This window comes from Babylonia areolata, chromosome 10 (genome assembly GCF_041734735.1).
Source record: "Babylonia areolata isolate BAREFJ2019XMU chromosome 10, ASM4173473v1, whole genome shotgun sequence".
Lineage (NCBI taxonomy): Eukaryota > Metazoa > Mollusca > Gastropoda > Neogastropoda > Buccinidae > Babylonia > Babylonia areolata.
In genome coordinates this window covers 25,423,024-25,444,605 of record NC_134885.1, presented here as the reverse complement: position 1 = coordinate 25,444,605, position 21,582 = coordinate 25,423,024, and the positions used below count along the sequence as shown (strand labels likewise).

Genomic DNA, 21,582 nt, shown 5'->3' with positions numbered 1-21,582 from the left:
ATGGATTACAGGATTTTTAACGTGCGTATTTGATCTTCTGCTTGCGTATACACACGAAGGAGGTTCAGGCACTAGCAGGTCTGCACATATGTTGACCTGGGAGATCGGAAAAATCTCCATTCTTTACCCACCAGGTGCTGCCACCGAGATTCGAACCCGGGACTCTGAGATTGAAACTCCAACGCTTTAACCACTCGGCTACTGCGCCCGTCGAAACAAAGACTCAAACTTGTTGAAAAAAAAAGAAAGAAAAAAAAGTCATCTTCTCAAATTTAAACAAAGACTAAACTTAAGAGGATGACTCTTTTTTCTCTTCTGTATTAATTGGCTGCATGTTTCTCGTCACTGGTATTTTGAGAAGGTTTGCACATGTATGGCCGTTCTCTTTCTATACTTTAGACGTCCATATATAGCTTTCGGTTATGTTCACGTTTTCATGATAACGAAATGAAATCTGGCATAACTTACTGGATGTTTATCGTGCTACAAAAATACCGTGCGTTCGAACAGTGACTTTATCTACCTGTGTAAGAACCGTAAACCAGTCTTCAGTATTCATCATTGTATATTTGTAAATATCCTTCTGCACTCGAATACACGCGAAGGGAGTACAAATTCAACGGATATTGACATAAACGTCAAACAGTATGTTGCCATCCACATGGCAAATTCCTTGTTGCTCCAAGTTTTTGATTATGAGATCTGCTGGAACAACACTATGTAATGCAAACGAATATTCTCCCCTCAATCTATCTGGCAGCAAATGTGGATCGCTTTCTCAGTTAACAGCAAAAGACGCACGAGTTCAAAACTGAAGTAACACAAGGCCAAAGATAAAGCTGATAAAAACCACCACCACACAAGACAGGTATTCAATTTCAAAAAAGAAAAAAAAGAGAAGTGGGTCTTCTCTGCTGAGAAGAGAAATAGAAAGCATAAGGTGAGTGGAAAAAAATCAATAAATCAGAGTGGAGTGTTCACTTGATACTGTATGTACTGAATGGGAAAGATCAATAATACGTTTCTATCTACATCCTATAGGCCTAGTTAAAAATGGAAGAATTTCATTTCCTGGTTTATAGAACACTTTTCCCTAAAGATGTCGTTGATTTTACAAGGGAAAATCGATATCCATATTTACAAACTGTGCCATCCCTTTCTTTGAACCTTGAAAGGTAATTACATGAATATAAATGTATACATTTTCTTTCTGTGCAGTCAGAGATCTTGCTGTGGTACATAATACTGATATCAAAGACTGAGTTTGTCATTTTTGGCACGGCTGGATATTCCTTCATTTATTGCTTACTCACGTTTCCTATCATTATTTTTTTTTTTAAATTAAAAACAACACACAAATGTCCCACTTTCAGATGTAAGTTGCATGTAAGTGTGGGTTTTTTTTTAATGTTTTTTTTTTTTTTAATATCATTCTCTTCTTCCTCCTCCGATGTTATCTTCTATCGAGTATTACTATTTCGGCTCAGTCGGAGCTGTAAGATATGTAGAATACACTTTCGCGTTGATAAAGTCTTGCAGACAAATCTTTCAGCTTTTTCTTTTTATTATGAAAAAGAATGGGCGTGGGAGATGTTACTTTCCTACATATTTTTTTCCCACATAAATAAAATAACTAAATAAGCAAACAAGAAAAAAATATATATACCATGAATAAAAACAACAACACAATTGCACACTGAATGAAAACGAAATCACAGAGCATAAAACCAAACAAAAAGACTTATGAAACCAACAAAACAAACAAGATTAAACACGACAAGATCAATCAAAACACGACTACCAAACACGAAATACGAAATAATGCACACTGAAAATGGCAACAACAACAACAAAACGAACAAAAAAGAACAATAAAAAACAGTTTTTTTTGGAAAAGAAATAACAAAAGGAAACAAATATAACATCGAAATATACAATTAACACCGACTGAATATGATAATAAAAAAAGTATCAGAGAAAGGCCGAGAAAAAAAAGAAAAAAGAGAAGATTAAAAAAAAAAAAAAAAAAATGACGGGTCCCAAACGGCTAGGAATTCCTGAGAAGAACAAGGCGACATGGTTCACTGCCGAGACAGGAACGCAGACAGCAGCAGTGCCCACCCAACCGTAGCCGTCACGCTCACGCCTCTGACGTCACCGCCATTGGTCCCTGTCACACAGTATCAATGACGTGATTAAGGAAATGACGTCATCACGACGGTGTTTGATTCGTGATGTAATTACATCGTAAGAGTGATCTCATAACAACGGTGACTCAAGTGATGCAGCTATCAATTTTCAGTTGGATGAATTGTATTGTACTGTACTGAATTGTATTGCATTTTGTATTTGATATTAACCATAAATAAATGCATTCTGATTCATCTCCACGAGGTGCACCTCTATCCACATGCATTGCTAATGGTGTTGTTGTTGCTGCTGCTGCTGCTGATGATGCAACTGTTGTTTTCCCTCCAGATTTCTCTCTCAATCATCAGATCATTTGACGTGGCCATTGTAACTGATTGTGACAACATGTTGGCTATTATAGTTACAGGAAACACGTAACCGTTTCATGTAACCCCAGGAGGTCTCTTGAAAATCAATAATTAATAATCACTAATATGCACGTTTTGTCTTATCTTGTCTACTTAATCCGACAGGCCTCCTGGTCTCTTTTGTTGTTTGCTGAGCAGGGGAGGGTATCTGTCATTGATGAATAAATTTCACGACCTCCGGAGATTGTGCTGGGCCCTCACATCCCCCACTAACCCCATCCCCACCCATCATCTGGATTATACAGGGGTTTTTGACTCACTTGTGTAAACAAAGTGAGTCTATGTTTTAACCCGGTGTTCGGTTGTCTGTCTGTGTGTGTGGCTGTGTGTCCGTGGTAAACTTTAACATTGACATTTTCTCTGCAACTACTTTGTCAGTTGACACCAAATTTGGCATAAAAATAGGAAAAATTCAGTTTTTTCCAGTCATCTTGTTTAAAACAATATTGCGCTTCTGGGATGGGCACAAAAAAAAATAAAGAATGAAGCCTAATTATATGCAAACTGCATTTACTGTTATATTTATATTTTTTGTATTCTCTAAACTTGGCACTTTGATCTGATATTCTGACCCAACAGCTAGAGCAGTCATTATTATCATTTTTGGCTCAAACAGGAACTTATTTTGCTAAGCATGGAAGCTTTATTTATTTTGCAAACGTTTTGGTGCAGATAGAAAAAAAGGGAAATTACTATGTAATGCTAGTGGAGTTAATTTGCTTTAAACTGATCTTTCTCATCTTAAACATTACATTTTGAAACAAGAGAGGCAAGGCCTTCAAGACTCACTTGTGATGCACTTTTTTAAAAAAAATGCAAGCTTTTTATGTATTGAGTATAATTTCAAAATGTAATGTTTAAGATGAGAAAGATCAGTTTAAAGCAAACTAAGTTCCCCAGCAGAGTAATTTCCCTTGTTTTACTTCCTACACCAAAACGTTTGCAATAAATAAAACTTCCACGTTTAGCAAAAGAAGTTCCTGTTTGAACAAAAAATGATATTAATGACAGATCTTTTGTTGGGTCGAATATCAGATCAAAGTGCCAAGTTTAGAGAATACAAAAAATATAAATATAACAGTAAATGCATTATACTCAATACATAAAAAGCTTGGATTTTTTTTAAAAGTGTATCACAAGTGAGTCTTGAAGGCTTTGCCTTTCTTGTTTTCTTTGTTATAACACATTCTGTTGCTTCATCTCTTCCTTTCTGCCTCCTCATCTGTCCCCCTGTGTGTTAAAAAGGTCCCCCTCCTCCCCCACCTCTTAAAAAGATTTACTGTGTGATGATGACGACAACAACAACATTTATGACAATGATACAACAACAACAACAACAACTTCTACTACTACTACTACTAGGTGAAATGATCATAACACCACTTAATGATTTCTTTGGATTGTGTGGGAAAATGCAAGAAAGGCATGAAAAAAGTGCTTTGGTGAAGGCCTCTTGACACACGCAAGTTACTTTGTCATGCACTGGCTATTGCAGCTTCTAAGCAAAAAGGTTTGTTTGATAATGAAGGCTTGTGTGTGTGTGTGTGTGAAAGTCTGAAATGAATACCATGCCTTGAAAATGTACAGCCATATTCATCGACTGCACTCTTAAAGCAGCACACAAAGAAAAAAAAAGGGATCAAGTTTGAAAGAGCCATCTCGCTGCTATTGAAATCTCTCTCTCTCCTTCACACACCTAGCTGTTGATCTCTCTCTCACCTAGCTATCAATGAAATATCCCCCCCTCCACCCCCCCCCCCCCCCCACCCCCCCATCTCTCTCTCTAAGACAGCATATTGCGCGCGCGCGCGCGACATAATAGATTCGTGTTATATTTCTGGGGAAAACCGAACAGACATTAACAAAAAAAAAATAATAATAAAAATTAAAAAAAATTAAAAAGAAAGAAAAAGACGCAGCACGCTGAATAATTATTGTTCTCTAGCATGCAGCAAGTCAGAAGCGGTGTCAAGTGTTGGTGTCCGTGCTGCTGTGCACTGGCAGAGCCGCTGTGACAAACGTGAAGTGCTAGGAGCAGGTCCGATTCGCCCATTTCCAGTTCGCCTACCCTGTGATCGTGCCGCAACTCTCAATGGCCTTCTTGAGAGTTTGACTTCTTTGCCGTTTCGCCTCGTCTCTCTCTCTCTCTCTCTTTCTCTCGTCTCTCTGTGTGTACGTATCTATCATCTTTCTTCCTCTCTCTCTCTCTCTCTCTCTCTCTAACACAAACATGCACACACACACACTCACATACACACAAGCGAATGAAGAAAAGAAGATTATTGTTTCTTTTTTTACACACACACACACACACACACACACACCCTCAAACACAGACACACACACACACACACATGCACTGACAAACCGGAAATAGACGAATCGGGATTCAAAGGCAAACTGATCAGGAAGGGACGAACTGAGAACACCAACTTTAGTTATAGGCGAACTGGGACAAGGCGAACTGAGAACACCAACATTAGTTATAGGCGAAATGGGACTGGGCAAACTGAGGACACCAACTTTAGTTATAGGCAAACTGGGACTAGGCGAACTGAAAACACCAACTTCAGTTACAGGCAAACTGGGACTAGGCGAACTGAGAACACCAATTTTAGTTATAGGCAAACTGGGGCAAGGCAAAACGAATTGAGAACACCAACTTCAGTTAAAGGCAAACTGGGGCACGGCGAACTGAGAACGCTAACTTCAGTGATAGACGAACTGGGATTAGGCGAAATGGGACTTGGCGAATTGAGAACACCATTTTTTACTTATAGGTCAATCGGGAAGAGGCGAAATGGGACAAGGCGAACTGAACAGGAACTTTAGTAACAGGCAAATCGGGAAGAGGCGAAATGGATCTGGACGAACTGAGAACACAAACTTTTTAGTTTCAGGCAAATCGGGACTAGGCGAAATGGGGCTAGGCGAACTGAATTTATCAACTTTAGTGATAGGCGAATCGGGATGAAAGCATGCGGAAGTGGATGGAAATGGTCCCCAAAACAGCAGGTGAAAAGAAAAAAAACAAAACAAAGGTGGTGAGAAAGTGAGGGGGTGAGGAGGAGTGATGGAGATGTTTCATCATGAACATCCCCCCCCCCCCCTTACCCCTTGAACAGTTAGTTGGTGATGAATAATAATAGATATTATGAACTGTCAGGGCTGGACGAGGAGGAGGAGAGAAGGGGAGGGTGGGGGATCACATCTTCTTCTTCTGCGTTCGTGGGCTGCAACTCCCGCGTTCACTCGTATGTACACGAGTGGGCTTTTACGTGTATGACCGTTTTTTATCCCGTCATGTAGGCAGCCATACTCCGCTTTCGGGGGGAAGGGGCGGGGAGGGGGGGTGTTCGGGGGGGTGGTCACATCAACTGCCACTGTCTTTGTGTATTGTTTGGTTATTGTTGACTTCTTCGTAATTTTGTTCTTCCCCTCTGTTCTTTTTATTTAAAAAAAAAAGAGTTCTATTTATACTTTTTTTTTCCATTTTGTGTAGGGGAAAACAAAAATTAACAAATTCCAGGATTTTCCATTCCACGAAAATGCTTATGTGCATCTATATATGCATAAATACCCACATATATTATTTTTTTTAAAGTGAGTGTTCGTGATAAACAAAGCAAACTTGCGGGACTTTCGGCTCTCTCTCTCTCTCTCTCCCCCCACCATACACACACACATTCACACAAGTGACGAAAGTTCCTTTCCGAGTTCCATCTCAATAGCGCTATATTTTGATATATATAAAAAATATATATATATTAGCATCTACCATGATTGATCAAAAATGCTCTATTCCCCATTCAAAGTTAGTGTATGTTGTTTTGCTAGGAATGATCTATTGAAGAAAGAAAAACAAAACAAAAAAACCCAGGGAGAAAAAAGCAAGAAAGAAGAGGGAAATCTCGATACCATGTGGCAGTTGATGACCAGAACAGACACCCCACCCCACACACACCAAATCCCTGACAGTTCACAATGAATGTTTATTTCTCAAGGCAGAACACAGGCTCCGGGTAGAACTCTAAACAATAACAACAACTGATACCTTTTCCGACCTGCTGCACGGGACCGGAAGAGTAGGAAGAGGTAGTAGTAGTAGTAGTAGGAGTAGTAGGAGTAGTGTTCTCACCACAGTACGTGGCTATGTAGCTGGTCATGTTCTTTCTCTTCTCCTCCAGGCCCTGGACGATGAAGTCCGGCAGGTTCTCATAGCCGGCGTCGTCACAGTCCCTCCTCGCCTCCTCCAGGCACCTCATCGCCGCCGACACGATGCTGCAACAGATTTTTTTTACATTTATTTGCTTATTTATCATCATTGTTGTCTTTTGTTATTTATTTATTTAATTTATTTATTTATCTATTTTATTTATTATTATTATTATTTATTTATTCATTTATCTATTTATTTATTTATTATTATTTTTTATATTATTATTAGTAAGTTAGTTATTTATATATTTATGTATTTATTCTTTTTTTTTCTTTCTTTTTTTTTGTACGCCTGTAGTTGACTTCATCAAGTTTTTGCGCCTTATACATATTATTATTATTATTAGTAGTAGTTCTTTTTTATGTATTTATCTATTATTATTATTTTATTTTTATTATTTTTTTTTTCTCAAGGCCTGACTAAGCTCGTTGGGTTACGCTGCTGGTCAGGCATCTGCTTGGCAGATGTGGTGTAGCGTATATGGATTTGTCCGAACGCAGTGACGCCTCCTTGAGCTACTGAAACTGAAACTGAAACTGCAACAGATGGGTTGGTTGTGTACCGTACCACAAGTGGATGGGTGGTTCGACCGTCAATGAGCCAGTCAAAGTCACGACAATAGTACTACTGCCCCCACCACCACCACCGTTACTATTACTACTACTTCTGCTTCTACAACTTCAACAACGACAACAACTACCTGGACCAACAGTACTACTACTAAGAAGAAGACGAAAACGAAAACGAAGAAGAAGAAAAAGGAGAAGAAGAATTTATATAGCGCCTATTTTCTAAACAGGGCTGTAGGAGCTTTACAAATGTGGGTAAACACACACACACACACACACACACACACACATTCTCACACATACACACACTCTCTCTCTCTTTGTCTCTCTCTTCTTCTAACTCACTCACACACACACTCTGTCTCTCCCTGACTCGCACACACACACACACACAACACACACACACAAACATACTCTTTCTCTCTGCACACACACACATACACGCACACACACAGACACACACACGTATATAGATATACACAGACACACAGACATTCTCACACACACAATCACACACGCGCGCGTGCGCACACATACACATTCTGTATATTTCAATTCACACACACAATCACACACGCAAGCGTGCGCACACATACACATACTGTGCATACTGTGTATTTCATTATCTCATTATTCTTGCATGTATGCATTTATATTTGAGTATGTATTTAATCTTCTTAATATCTACTTCCTCCTTTTTTTCAGGTGGCTTGATGTAAAAAAAAGCCCTTTCTTTTTATTCAGTTACAATCTTGAAATAAACATTTTGACTTTGACTTTGACTTTGACACAAACACATACACACACGCACAAGAAAACAACTGAGACGATAAGTACACAATAAGAACAATGCAATGGCGCGGCGATGTTCTTTAGTCTTTTTCTACATTACTTCAAAGACGTAGGTTTTCAACAACAAAAAATTGCAAAAACTGAAAATAAGATATAGCACGCCTGTCTCCGCGACTAAGCCATTATTGTCGTTAGTTGGGGGCTTAGTAGGTGGTGTCCTAAGTACGTTAAATCAGAACAGGCACCACTGAACACCACCAAAGTGACTCAGCAGCAGTGCAGGGTCTCCTCTGGTGTGTGGCCTCCTGGCGACCTAACAACGATGGTTCCCTGTGGACTGCCGACGCTGGAACTGCGACGGACGAACCTGGGTGTGGCCGTGTATGGGGGAATTTAAATGAGCGGCGTGGGAGTAATACCACTGAAACGGTGCAGATGATGGGACAGCACACACACACACACACACACACACACACAAAAGCACGCTGAGTTTGAGCTACGTCGATAGAATATAGCACTGTCAATCTGAGAGTCCTGGGTTCGAATCACGGATGCACCACCTGGTAGTGCGCTAAGGGTGGAAATCAACTGTCCGATTTCAAGATCAGTATTATGCATACACATCTACTGGGCCCTCAGTGCTTTCTTGAAGACAAATGCAGAAGGGTTTGGAGACTCACCATCATAGAACGTTCTCAGAAGATGAGGTAAGGGTGCCTTAATGGCGGGTAAACGACAGTCAAACGTTGACACAAACACACTTAGCAGCCAGACACCAGAAAACAAGTAATGGATGCTAAAACAGCGGGGATGAAATCGGTCTAAATAAATGAATAAATACATGCATGAACAAGCATACAATTAACAAGTGTCTGCATAAGTACACACACAAGGGCAAACGTAAATGTATCAGCATACAAACACAACATTCGAATGACAACTCGGTAAATTAGCATCAGGTCAATATAATACTTAACATTCCAAGAGTGGTAAGTTGATATTGATGTTCTTAGTTTAAGCTTCATCTGCATATGGAAACCATACATAAAAAAGAACAAGAACAAGAACAACACGCACATATACACACGCGCGCGGACGCGGACGCGGACACACACACACACACACACACACACACACACACACACTCACTCACTCACTCACACACACATGTCTATCTATCTATCTATAAATACATATACATATATAATATACCTCCAGGGAAGGAGGGAGAGATGGGGAAAGGGAGACAGAGAAAGCATAGACACACATAGACAGATGAACAGACAGACAGAGACAGCCAGACTTCAGACGTAAACACACACATCGCCAAAGCAATAATTTCCGGTCGTTACTGATGTCCACCTGATCCCTAATAATGATTTCGAAGGAAGCCCTGAGGGTGTGAGGGCAGAGGAACAGAGGGGAGAAAGAGACAGAGACAGAGACAGATAAAGAGAGAGAGAGAGAGAGAGAGAGAGTGTGTGTGTGAGAGAGAGAGAGAGAGAGAGAGAGAGAGAGAGAGAGAGACAGAGAGAAAGAGAATGAGTGAGCGAATTAGTGAGACAGGGAGTTACAGACAGAAAGAGATTTAGAGGCAGACAGACAGACAGACAGAGAGAATTCATGAATTGCTGGGCCAGTGGAAAGACAGACAGAGAGGAAGCGAGAGAGATGGAGAGAGAGAGAGAGAGAGAGAGAGAGAGAGAGAGAGAGAGAGAGAGAGAGAGAGAATGAATGAATGAATTTTATTTCTGAGAGTAATCGAATAAGCAACAATGCTTTTTTTCATCCAGCCCCCAAAAGGAGAAAATTGGGGGGGGGAAGTAAACAAATGAATTGCAAATAGCATCACATAACATCAAACGAAAAAGGAAGAAAAAAATCAAAGCATCACATTCATTACAAATCATGGAAATGACGACATGGAAATTTTACACATAAACGCAAACACACTCTTCAGAATAACGTATATGCGCGGAAAAAATGTAGAGAAAATTAAGACAGACAAACAGACATAAAGACAAACAGAGACACAGAGGGAGGGAGGGAGAAAGACGTCTTTGAGAACAGTACCATCACATGAATTTCTTAATTCATAGACAGAAATAGCTAAATTTTCCATCAGATACTTAATTTCTATATAGAATTAGCAACGTATTCCATCAGATATTCATGATACCTTTTGATTGAAAACATTGAGACTTGTATGAACATTGAAACTAGACAAGATTCGTTCTTCCAGAGACATCCAAAAGAGTACGTGAGACTAGATTTAAATAAATCAGGTCTAGGCAGCCGTACCATGATCTTGTTGATGTCGCGGATCGTGCTTGCAACGAATCGTTGTTTTAGACATGGAGGAGCAAAACCAGACATTATCTTGAACATAAAAAGCGCCTTATTATGAGTGAGTTTCCATTTTAATGGCAGTATACCCAAGTTTTTGTTGTCAGAGACAGTTAATGAAGAAGATTGTTTTCAAATATTAGCTTTACCGCTCTTCAATGCAAACTCATCAGTTGTTTGAGAATATTTTCACCGGCAGAATCTCGTATTGTTGAAGCATACTTTATATGTGGTTCTATGTAAGCATGAAAAAATCTTTTCCGACAATGCTTGTTTAAGAAATGTTTTATTCTAGATAGTTGATGAATCTGTCTGGATAAAGTCTTAGAGAGAGAGAGAGAGAGAGAGAGAGAGAGAGAGAGAGAGAGAATGAGTGAGCAAATTAGTCAGGTAGTGAGACAGAGAGATAGATACAGACAGAAAGAGACTTAAAGAGAGGGTGAGATGGTGAGAGAGAGAGAGAGAGACAGAGACAGAGAGAGAGAGAATCAGTGAGCGAATTAGTGAGGTAGTGAGACATACGACAGAAAGAGACTAAAAGGCTTGGTGAAAGAGTGAGAGAGAGAGAGATTCAGACAGGCAGACACACAAACGGATAGACACAGACAGATAGACAGACAGACTGAAGGAATGAGATAGATAGAGACAAAAGCGAATACGAACATAATTATTATTATAATTATTATTTTCTTCATTATAAGGCCTTAACCCCTCGTGAAGGGCAGACACTGGTATGATAAACCAAACACAGTTCAACTGACAACATCAGAACAACACAGGTTACGCACGATCGACAGAACGCATGTGAAACACCTATATATATATAAGCATCAAAAGAACCAGAGACAAACGTTGTCGTCAAAAAAAGAAAAAAAAAAGCATTTACTTATTTGTTGTTTTTTTCTCCCTGTTTCCTTCCTCATTTACATTTCTTTTGTGTGGGTGGGTGGGGAGCGGAAGGGTGTGTGTGTGTGTGTGTGTGTGTGTGTCTATTTTGTGAACTGATAAAATACCAGACCATTGTAAAACACGAGCGTGCGTGTGCGTGCGTGTGTGTGTGTGTGTGTGTGTGTGTGTGTGCGTGCGTGTGTGTGTGTGTGTGTGTGTGTGTGTGTGTGTGTGTGTGTGTGTGTGTGTGTGTGTGTGTGTGTGGAGAGGGGGTCTGTCTGCGTCTCTCTGTCTGTTTGTATGTGTGTGTGTCTCTGTCTGTCTGTGTGTATGTGTGTGTGTGTCTGTGCGTAAGCTCTGTATTTTTTATTTAATTTCATTTTGTTTGTTCTTCTTGTTGATATGAAATTTATGGAGAAAAAAACAACAACAAACAAACAAACAAAAAAACACCCACCGATTCCACGGAACATGGTTGTCTACCTGATACCCGACAACAACGATGTCCATGTAACCCCCACTCCTTTTTCCTCCACGCCCAACAAGGGTGCGACAAATTATAACTATGATACGATACTAACAATAATAATCATATTCATATAGCGCCTTTCCATGGAAAACATTCTCAGTTGCGCTGCGCAGTGAAAAGCCCAACGAGTAAAACACACATCTAATCAAACAATGGAACGAAAGCTATATGCATGAACCGCAACACACATTACCCATCGGTAATATCCAATTTTAGCAACCTAAAGTCCTGGAGATGTATACACGGTATAGGCATGGAGTATAACACAAATAACAATCATTTGACATTTGTCATCCACTCTGAGTAGGTAAATAGGTAAATTGCCTGAAAAACCAGTCATAAACCCTTACGAACCTGATAACGACATTACACGCTTTCCTGCAATTGCAACTTTGGTGGCTGTACAGGAAAACGTGCATGTCGATATCAGGTCAGTATGGGGTTTTGACGGTGGTTTTTCTGGCAATTTCTCCACAATCTACAGACTCAGAGTGGATGAAAAAGCTCAAATCATTGCTATTTATGTAAACCTTCATACCCGCATTGCAAAAATCACGAAATATACCGCGCATTTAGTTCCAGGAATTTAGGTTGCTAAAGTTGAGACATCAACCAAACACAAATTCATGTCCATTCGCACGCAAAAAATATCACATTCAACACACAAATTCATCAGTGTGTACTCACACACACACTTGTTGTTTGTGGCCGTTCCGGATGGAGTCTGTCAGGTTGACCTGTTTCCGCGCCGGTAAGCACGTGTCGTACGCGTTGCAGGTCACCGTGCCCCCGCAACCCGGAATGTAGGTCACGGCTGGACCAAAAAAAAAAAAAAAAAAAAAAAAAAATCATGTCTTGATTTGAAGTCATGCTAATGATTTCTAAAAGTTTACCAGTTTATTTATTTATTTACGTGTGCAGCTGTACGTGCCTCTAACCCTGAAATACAGCCATCAAACTTTTTCTCTGTCTCTCGCTGTGTGTGTGTGTGTGTGTGTGTGTGTGTGTGTGTGTGTGTGTGTGTGTGTGTGCGTGTGTGTGTGTCTCACTGTGTGTGTGTGTGTGTGTGTGTGTGTGTGTGTGTGTGTGTGTGTGCGTGCGTGCGTGCGTGCGTGTGTGTGTGTGTCACTCTGTCTGTGTGTGTGTGTGTGTGTGTGTGTGTGTGTGTGTGTGTAATGACACGTATCCATGTCTTGTGCAGCAAAGTAACTATTCTGTCATAAACACTAAAATCATTATCATCACCGTCCTTAAATTTTTCGTTTCCTTCTTCATTTTGGGCGCATTCAAAATCGTTAACTCGATGTAGCGTTCATTGATTTTGAAAAGGCATTTGATTTTATCAACAAAAAATACTGAGCCTTATTTTGACGCAACATGGAACAATCGGAAAACATTGAAAATATAAATGTGTGAAGAGTTTGTATGATGCACTTAAAGGGAAAAAAAGATGTGACAATAAACTTACTGATTACATTAACTGTGCAAGAGGAGTAAAACAGGGAGACTTACATAGTCCTTTATTGATTTCATTGTTCATAGACGAAATAGCTTTCGATGTACTAGAATTACAGTGAATTCTATTAAATTATTCCTTTATTCATTTTGCAACTGTATTACTGGCTTATGTCGAAACAGCTTTCGATGGACTAGAGCTACAATGAATTCTATGGAATTATTCATTTATTTATTTTGCAACTATATTACTGGCTTATGATGCAGTTTTGCTGACGTAGTACGTGTGAGAAAGACAGACAGACAGGCCGAAAGAGATATTGTTGTCAAATAGGTATGAAAGTATGTGTTTGTGCACAGAGGAGAGGGAAAGAGAGACAGAGGGGAGAGTGAGAGAGACAGAGACAGAGAGAGGAATAAAGAGGGAAAGAAAAAGAGAGATGAGAGAGAGAGAGTGGGAGAGAGAGAGCAAGAGAGAAAGAGAGGGGGGTGATAAATAGAGATGGGGAAAGAGAAAGAGAGGAAGAGAGAGGACAGAGAAACAAGGGACAGTAAAGAGACAAAGGCAGAGAGAAGAGACTGGAGACAGACAGACACACACACACACACACACACACACTTACCCCATACCACCATCCACAGCGTCATCACCTTCTTGGCTGATGTCCAGACAGTCATTCTGTTAGTCCCACGAGCACAAACCGCAGCAGCAGCAATTGTTAACAGCATCCAGCCAATTGTCTCCAGCGTCTCTCTCCACGTCAGATGACCTCTCTTCTGTTCATCCAGTATCAATCCAGCCAATTTCCTCCAGCGTCTCTCTGCGTCAGATGACCTCCCCTTGCGTTCATCCAGTGTCAATCTTCAGGCTTTCCCGCGAATCGAGCAAACGGCGAGCTAGGACGTGGTCACCATTGTTGAAATGTCCGTTGAGAAAAGCAGAATGGACACAAATTGTAATGTTCATCAGCCTTGTACGTGACTCACTCAGTGCTACTGCTTCACTGCAGCTGAGTCATTGTGGCACACGTGTACACAAAACACAGCTCTGTTCACGATTTCACACCTTTCCTGTGTGTGTGTCTATCTTTCAACATCTGGCATCAACACCTTGGACTATGATGACATGATAAACGATCACAACATTACACAAAATGTTTGAATGAAAATAATCATTGGTATGGACCCTATATTTTATATTAAAACAAAAAGTTCCTTGACAACTCGTTTGCATAGAACATTTGATATCCTACGCTTTTATCACAGAACAGACATTGCAATGGGCAAATTTGCAGCGGGATAAGTTTTCATATCACTTAAATTTCATTTCGTATATATTTTGTATTTTTTTCGAACTTCTGGCAGAACCGGACCGGAGAATTTCCCCTGGCACAGCCAAATCCAGGCTCGCTATACCGCAGCCCCTGCGTCAACAGTCTGCGGCGAAGTATCAGAGATAATCGCCAAATAGCCACCATCCAGAGCAGACTCAGAACTGCTGCTGACGGAGACAATTCAATGATGTCCCAAGAGGCGACGACTCCAACCCAATACACCTACTAAGCCCTTGAGCTAGGCCGCAGAGCCAGTTTTAGTGAATGCCTTCCCAGGAGCCGAGACCGCTGCCGTACCCCTAGAACAGTAGTTAACACGAACCTATCACCCTTGAGGAGTCTGACACCCCCCCTTTAATTTTTGGTTTATTCCCTTTAGTGAAACATTTACTTGGAAAATATCCTTTCTATGAATCTGAATGTGGATATCAATAAATCTTCATTTGGTACTGATTAAGTGCTCATGGCTATCTAAAAACCGAAGTCTCGTGTGCAGCACGCACTTGGCGCACTGAAAAAGAACCCATGGCAACGAGTGTTGTGGTCTGGCAAAATTAAAAGCTGATGACAATCAGGAGGGAGGTGGCAGAATGGTTTAAGACGGTCAGCTGCCAATACAGAGAGTCCGTGAAGGTGTGAGTTCGAATCCTGCTCTTGCCCTTTCTCCCAAGTTTGACTGGAAAATCGAACTGTCTAGTCTTTCGGATGAGACGATAAACCGAGGTGCCGTGTGCAGCACGCACTTGGCGCACTGAAGAAGAACCCATGGCAACGAGAGTGTTGTCCTCTGGCAAAATTACGTAAAAAGAAATCCACTCTGATAGGTACACAAATATGTAAACATGCACTCAAGCTCTGACAAGCGCGTTGGGTTATGCTGCTGTCAGGCATCTGCCTAGCAGATGTGGTGTAGCGTATATGAATTCGTCCGAACGCAGTGATGCCTCCTTGAGAAAATGAAACTGATGACTATCGATAAATCTTCTTTGTCATTAATCAAGAGCTCACGGCAACACTGTCGGCAGCCTACATTTCCCATAGCAGACAGGACGTGACGCACGGTCCTTGTTCTTTCATGTTGACTTTTGCAGTTGCAACAAGGAGTGAGGAAGCCTTTATGGACTCTGCATGTCATCTCGACCAGACAAGAAGACTGCTCTATCTCTCGCCCTGCTTTTCGTCGGGGAATGGATGGAAGGAAAGGAGCCTATCATGGAGACAGGACCTAAACTCATTACTGGCAGTAAGGTCCAGCTCTGTTCGGCACACTCTGTCTCTGAGAGACCCTCTGCATGTCGTCACGACCAGACAAGAAGACTGCTCGATCTCTCGTGCTGCTTTTCGTGTGGGGGTGGGGATGGGGGTGGATGGAAACGAGCCTCGCCTGGAAACAGGACCTAAATTCATTACTGGCGGTCCGGTCGGGACACTCTGTCTCTGGGAAACTCTCTGCATGTCTTCACGACCAGACAAGAAGACTGTTCTATCTCTCGTGCTGCTTTTCGTGTGTGTGTGTGTGTGGGGGGGGGGGGGGGATGGAAATGAGCCTCGCCTGGAAACAGGACCTAAACTCATTACTGGCGGTCCGGTTGGGACACTCTGTCTCTGGGAAACTCTCTGCATGTCTTCACGACCAGACAAGAAGACTGTTCTATCTCTCGTGCTGCTTTTCGTGTGGGGGTGGGGGTGGGGGTGGGGGTGGATGGAAACGAGCCTCGCCTGGAAACAGGACCTAAACTCATTACTGGCGGTCCGGTCGGGACACTGTGTCTCTGGGAGACTCTCTGCATGTCGTCACGACTAGACAAGAAGATCGCTCTATCTCTCGCCATGTTTTTCGTGGGGGACGGGGATGGATAGAAACGAGCATAGCCTGGAAATAGGAGCAAAACTCATTACTGGCGGCAAAGTCCGGCTCTGTAAAGGACACTGTGTCTCTGGGAACAGCAGGGGGTAATCTCATCACATCACCCCCACGTCATCAGTCAGTCTCACACTGACCGTTTTCCTACCCAGAGAAAGGGGCGGGGATGGAGCCCAGTGGGTGGGTGGGGGTACCTGCAGTATTGATTTCCGCGACGGCCAGCATAGACACGTTCATGAATAAATGATAGGAGGACGAATCACGTTCATGAATAAACGATTACCTGGATATATGAATCGACAACTCACCCAGAGAATAAATGATGAAAGCACGACGAAAATGTAAATATGAAATCTCGGAATATTCCCCATCTACAAACATCGCACATGGATTTCCTCCCCCGGTCCCCCCCCACCTCCCTCACCCCCCCGCCCCCTCTCTCTCCCACGTGCACACACAGGCCAACAATAGCATGTGACCCTGCTATGCTGCTATTTTGAGTAAGTCCGATACATCGATCTGTCCTGGTATAGTCCTGATATCATCCATAGTCTTTATCATCGCCACCATCATTATTTCTGTAGGAATCAGCTGCAGTTTTATATATATATATATATATATATATATATATATATATATATATATACTTTTTTGCCTTACTCCTGGGTATGCCATACCGAAGTGGCTTTAAATGAATATATGTCGACATCTTTATGTCATGTCTTCCATGTAAATGTCAGCGCTGGTGCTTTCCTCACTTTTTACTGCGCTTAACTATACTGTGCACTCAAGAGTCTGACCTTGACCCAAAGAACAGGCCTACTTAAATCAGGAGTGGCAGGTAAGAAATTCGATTAACTTTGGTGCAAGTGCGACAGGCTTTTCGTAGTGTAAAGTTATTCAGATAAAATTATTATGATGTGCTGAACATCTCTCGTGAATATTTAAAACCGAACATAAAAGACAAAATCTAGTTTTATATTGTCACACATTTGTTTTATTTTGGTTTAGTTTAGTCTTAGTCACTTAATTTCATTTAACTTTTTCATTCCTTCACATGTTCCTTTCAAAACAAAACAAAAACAAACAAAAAAACCCCTATCAACAAAAACAAAAGAAACACACACAAACAAACAACAACAACAACAACAAGAACACTCAGTATAGGAAGTCAGCTTGTGTTTCTTTGAGAAAGATTCGACTCATCCATAAATACACCATTCACAGAAAAAAAATCAAAAAACCAGATCAACGTTTATGGCTACCGTGGCCCGAATAACAATCATTGATCATTTTATTAGTCGATAGTTTGGCTGGCTCGTAACTCGGTTCATTCTCGGGAGCTGCAGCGATCAATGACTAGGGTCCTGTTGACACACTTTCTCTAACACTACAGATACGTGCATATGCGCACGTGCACATGCACGCGCAAACACTCGCTCAGAATTCCTCTTTCTCCATATATATATATACATACACACACACACACACACACACACACATATATATATATATATATATGTGTGTGTGTGTGTGTGTGTGTGTGTGTGTGTAAAATACCTACGCACAGGCAAATTCATTCATATAGTCTCTCTCTCTCTCTCAAACACAAAAATGCGCGCACGAACGCGCTCTTCTCATCACCCTCTGTATCAGTTTCAATTTCCTGACAACTATCATAATAATGAAGATGATATCGATGATGATTATGTTGACAACAGTAATAATATCATTTGGCTATCATAATCGGAAGTGCGCAATCACTGGAGAGAGAGAGGGGGGGAAAAGCTAACAAAACGAAGTTGAGAACATCGCAAAGACATGAGGGAACACTGCCAACAGAGGTCATTCCTAACACACAACTATGGCTCTCCCTATCGATTTCTCTGGAGCCGCCGGAGTGCTGGGGGTGCCACCCTCACACTCTCCCTCCCTCTCTCCATCACTAGTCATACCTCGCGACCCCCCATATTTCACACACACACGCACACACATCCATTTCTTCCCGTCGCTTTGACAAAGAAAAAATGTAGTAACACATCGGCAGATCTACTTTCACTGATTTTTTTTTTCTTTTGTATGTGCTCAACTGTAAGCTGCGCTTCTACTAGTCTCGTTTTCAGTACCTACCTTTTCGTAACCAAAAAAGAAACAGTCAAATCTCCAGTTGTTAACACCGACACTTTTTTTCACACGTAGCAATTTTAAACGAAGAAGGAAGCACAGCTACTGAAGTCCATTAGTATGCACACGATGAAACAGAGAACAACGGTGAAATAATTTGAACGCTTAGCGCCATGACGAAGGCAATGTTTACTACTATCGCTGGTGTTCCCGACCTTGCTGTCGTCTGCACGATTTTCTGCCGCTCCCGCAAGTCTTCGTCAGCGCCTGAAAGCGAGGCTGTGCCCTTGATTTTGTCTTGTTGCTAGCTGTGTGGTATGGTTGCCGCTTGAGACTGAGAGGAGAGAGACAGAGCGAGGGAGATATTTTTTGGACTTGTTTCAGGTCTGTCTGCCAAAGACAAGCAAGCAACCCGCCTCACACATTTCAAGCGTGGGAACATGCACGTAAGAACGGAGGAAGGGAGAAGGTGGGTGGGGGAGGAGTGGGGGGTTGGCCGTGGGGAGGGGGGGGGGGGGGCAGGAGAGGGGTTAGAGGTTCTGAATGACGATTATGTATACTGCGTGCTTGCATGAGAGAAAAGTGAAAACAGTCACAAGCACGAGCTCCAATTTATCTGTTGTTTTTTTTCTCATATTAACATGCGGCACCTACCTACCTACACACACCACACACACACACACACACACACACACACACACACACACACACACACACATTAAAAATAATTCGTTCAAAAAAGAAGAATAAATAAATCGTTAAAAGATGAAAGAAAAAGCGAGGATTCCATACCGTTTACTTTCTGAACTACTTTAACCGTGTCAGTGCAGTTGATAAAGGAATAAACAGCAAAAGGAATAATCAAGATCGTGACAACATTTGTCGACACCCTTTGACAATATTGTGGAAAACATGGGACTAATTTTTATATTTTGTCTTGACTTTAACTCACTCAGTACGGCCAGTCCTCTCTTCTCCTCTACACAGACCCCTCGGGTGTCCAGTGGGTGTCTGAATGACCCAACCTTTAGCTTCCGTCGTCAGAATTGTGGTATTCTTTGTCAACATTCACCTCTTCAGTGTAAGAGCCTTCCGCTTGCAATATTTTGATGATGGTAATTGGGGTGAAACGCTGTTAACGTCGTCTCTTTCGCCGTTCGTATGGAGAGAGTTAACGCTTTTGTCGAATGGGAGGAGCATCTTGACATACTGTGATGCACAGGGAATGTTTCAGTTTCACTGAGTTTCTCAAGGACGCATTCCGGCAGACACACCCTTAAAAAAAAAAAAAAAAAAAAAAAAAATATATATATATATACGCTACATATGCTATGCCCGACAGCCGTATAACCCAACGCGCTTGTCACCTTGGGTGCATGCATGTATTTTTTGTGTACCTATCAGAGTGGATTTCTCCCACTGGATTTTGCCACGCAGCACAATACATTTATAACTGTGGCCGGTTCTTTCTCAGTGCGCCATGTAGGCTTACGTGCTGCACTCGAGACGTCTTTTTATCGTCACATCCGATTGAGTAGATGCTATCAGTTTGATTTTCCAGTCACACGTGGGAGAAAGGGCGAGCGTGAGAATCGAACCCAGACCCACACAGACGCTGTATTGACAGGTAGCGTCTTCATCACTGTCATCTTCCAACAGGGACAGAAACTGTGCTGATCCAATGGAAGAGTTAGTTCCCTTCAGTATATATAATCAAATATTTCATGCGTGTGTGACCGAAATTCATTTGTTCTTTCTTATATTTTGAGACAATATCTCAAAGGGGATATTTGATCGGTTGGATATGATTATTTCAGATTCTCTGATTTATATAGAAACTTTTCTTTTCTGTGCAACAGAGGACACATTTTCTTCTTCTTTTCTCACTCTGTTTGTCTGTCGCTCTCTTTGATTATGATTAATCCTGATTGGTATCTCATTGTATTTAACGCTTTTCTATCTGTTTTGAGACTGGGCGGAATACTATGGGCGTGTTCACAGCAGTGTCTTTCGAGAAAGTGTAATTTCAGTTCAGAATTACGCCTTTAAATAGACAAAGTTGATCAGTGTCGCATGTTGATGTCATTCGGAGAAAAACTGAGAAGCAAGCAAGATTTGCGCGCGCGCGCACACAAGCATACAAGCACACACACACACACACACACACACACACACACACACACGCACGCACGCACGCACACGCACACACACACACACACACGACACAACGTGTGTACAACACTCTGCCGTCTCACAGATACCAAATATCCAACGCTCAATCGACAAACGCTCACCCCCAGCACCCAACATCTTCCCCCCACTCCCCTGCCCCCGGCCCCTCCCCCCCCCCCCTTAACCCCTCCCTGTCCCCCCCTCACACGCACACACAAGTGACATATCCAAGTTGTGTTCGACTCACAAGTACATGAAGCATCATTCAGCAGAAAAACAAGACAGCCATCGTAGACATAATGGAAGAGGAGTGATGCCTTTGGATTTGAGGGTTTGCTGATGTCACCGTGGTGAGATGTTTGCAACTCGTGAATTTACGATTTCGGAGTTGAGCTGCAGTGCTCACCAGCCTGGAGACTGGAAGCAGGCTTGATTCAGTTGCCTGAGCAGAAGTCTGGATACCAGAAAATATTGCTGAAGCAAGGAAGATGCCTAGCCTGGCAGTTCTCATCTGTCTGTCTGTCTGTCTCCATCTCTGTCTGTCTGCCTGTCTGTTTGTCTCTCTCTTTGTCTATGTAGAACTTCATGGTATCTCATTGTAATGAACGTTGTTCGATTATTCATTAATTTCAAACATTCTCTCTCTCTCTCTCTCTCTCTCTCTCTCTCTCTCTGTGTGTGTGTGTGTGTGTGTGTGTGTGTGTGTGTGTGTGTGTGTGCCTGTCTCTGTCC

The 21,582-nt window shown here is 41.8% G+C and overlaps 1 protein-coding gene across 5 annotated transcripts; it reads right to left on the bottom strand.

Annotated features, from left to right (window-relative positions):
* Positions 1-493: 493 nt before the first annotated feature.
* Positions 494-19,738, bottom strand: LOC143286518 (uncharacterized). 5 transcript variants are annotated; one of them, XM_076594108.1, is made up of 5 exons: positions 19,631-19,738; positions 13,980-14,253; positions 12,589-12,715; positions 6,613-6,839; positions 494-2,170 (listed from the first exon to the last, which is right to left on the bottom strand). In XM_076594108.1, exons 2-5 carry the CDS (start codon positions 14,083-14,085, stop codon positions 2,082-2,084), a joined length of 549 nt encoding a protein of 182 aa, XP_076450223.1. In that variant the 5' UTR covers positions 14,086-14,253; positions 19,631-19,738; the 3' UTR covers positions 494-2,081. The 5 variants fall into 5 exon arrangements, with proteins under 5 accessions (XP_076450223.1, XP_076450220.1, XP_076450224.1 ...); XM_076594105.1 differs by lacking the exon at positions 19,631-19,738 and adding an exon at positions 18,685-18,897 and having other exon boundaries at positions 13,980-14,472; XM_076594109.1 differs by lacking the exon at positions 19,631-19,738 and adding an exon at positions 18,685-18,897 and having other exon boundaries at positions 6,697-6,839; positions 13,980-14,472.
* Positions 19,739-21,582: the final 1,844 nt, after the last annotated feature.

What these genes read in the sequence shown, in the direction of transcription:
- LOC143286518 (XM_076594108.1), bottom strand. Translation starts at nt 14,085, where the DNA reads ATGCTGTTAACAATTGCTGCTGCTGCGGTTTGTGCTCGTGGGACTAAC. An exon ending in GCTGTGGATGGTGGTATGGG is followed by an intron (nt 12,716 to 13,979) that starts GTAAGTGTGTGT and finishes TTTTTGGTCCAG; the next exon opens with CCGTGACCTACATTCCGGGT. An exon ending in CACAAACAACAAGTGTGTGT is followed by an intron (nt 6,840 to 12,588) that starts GTGAGTACACAC and finishes AATCTGTTGCAG; the next exon opens with CATCGTGTCGGCGGCGATGA.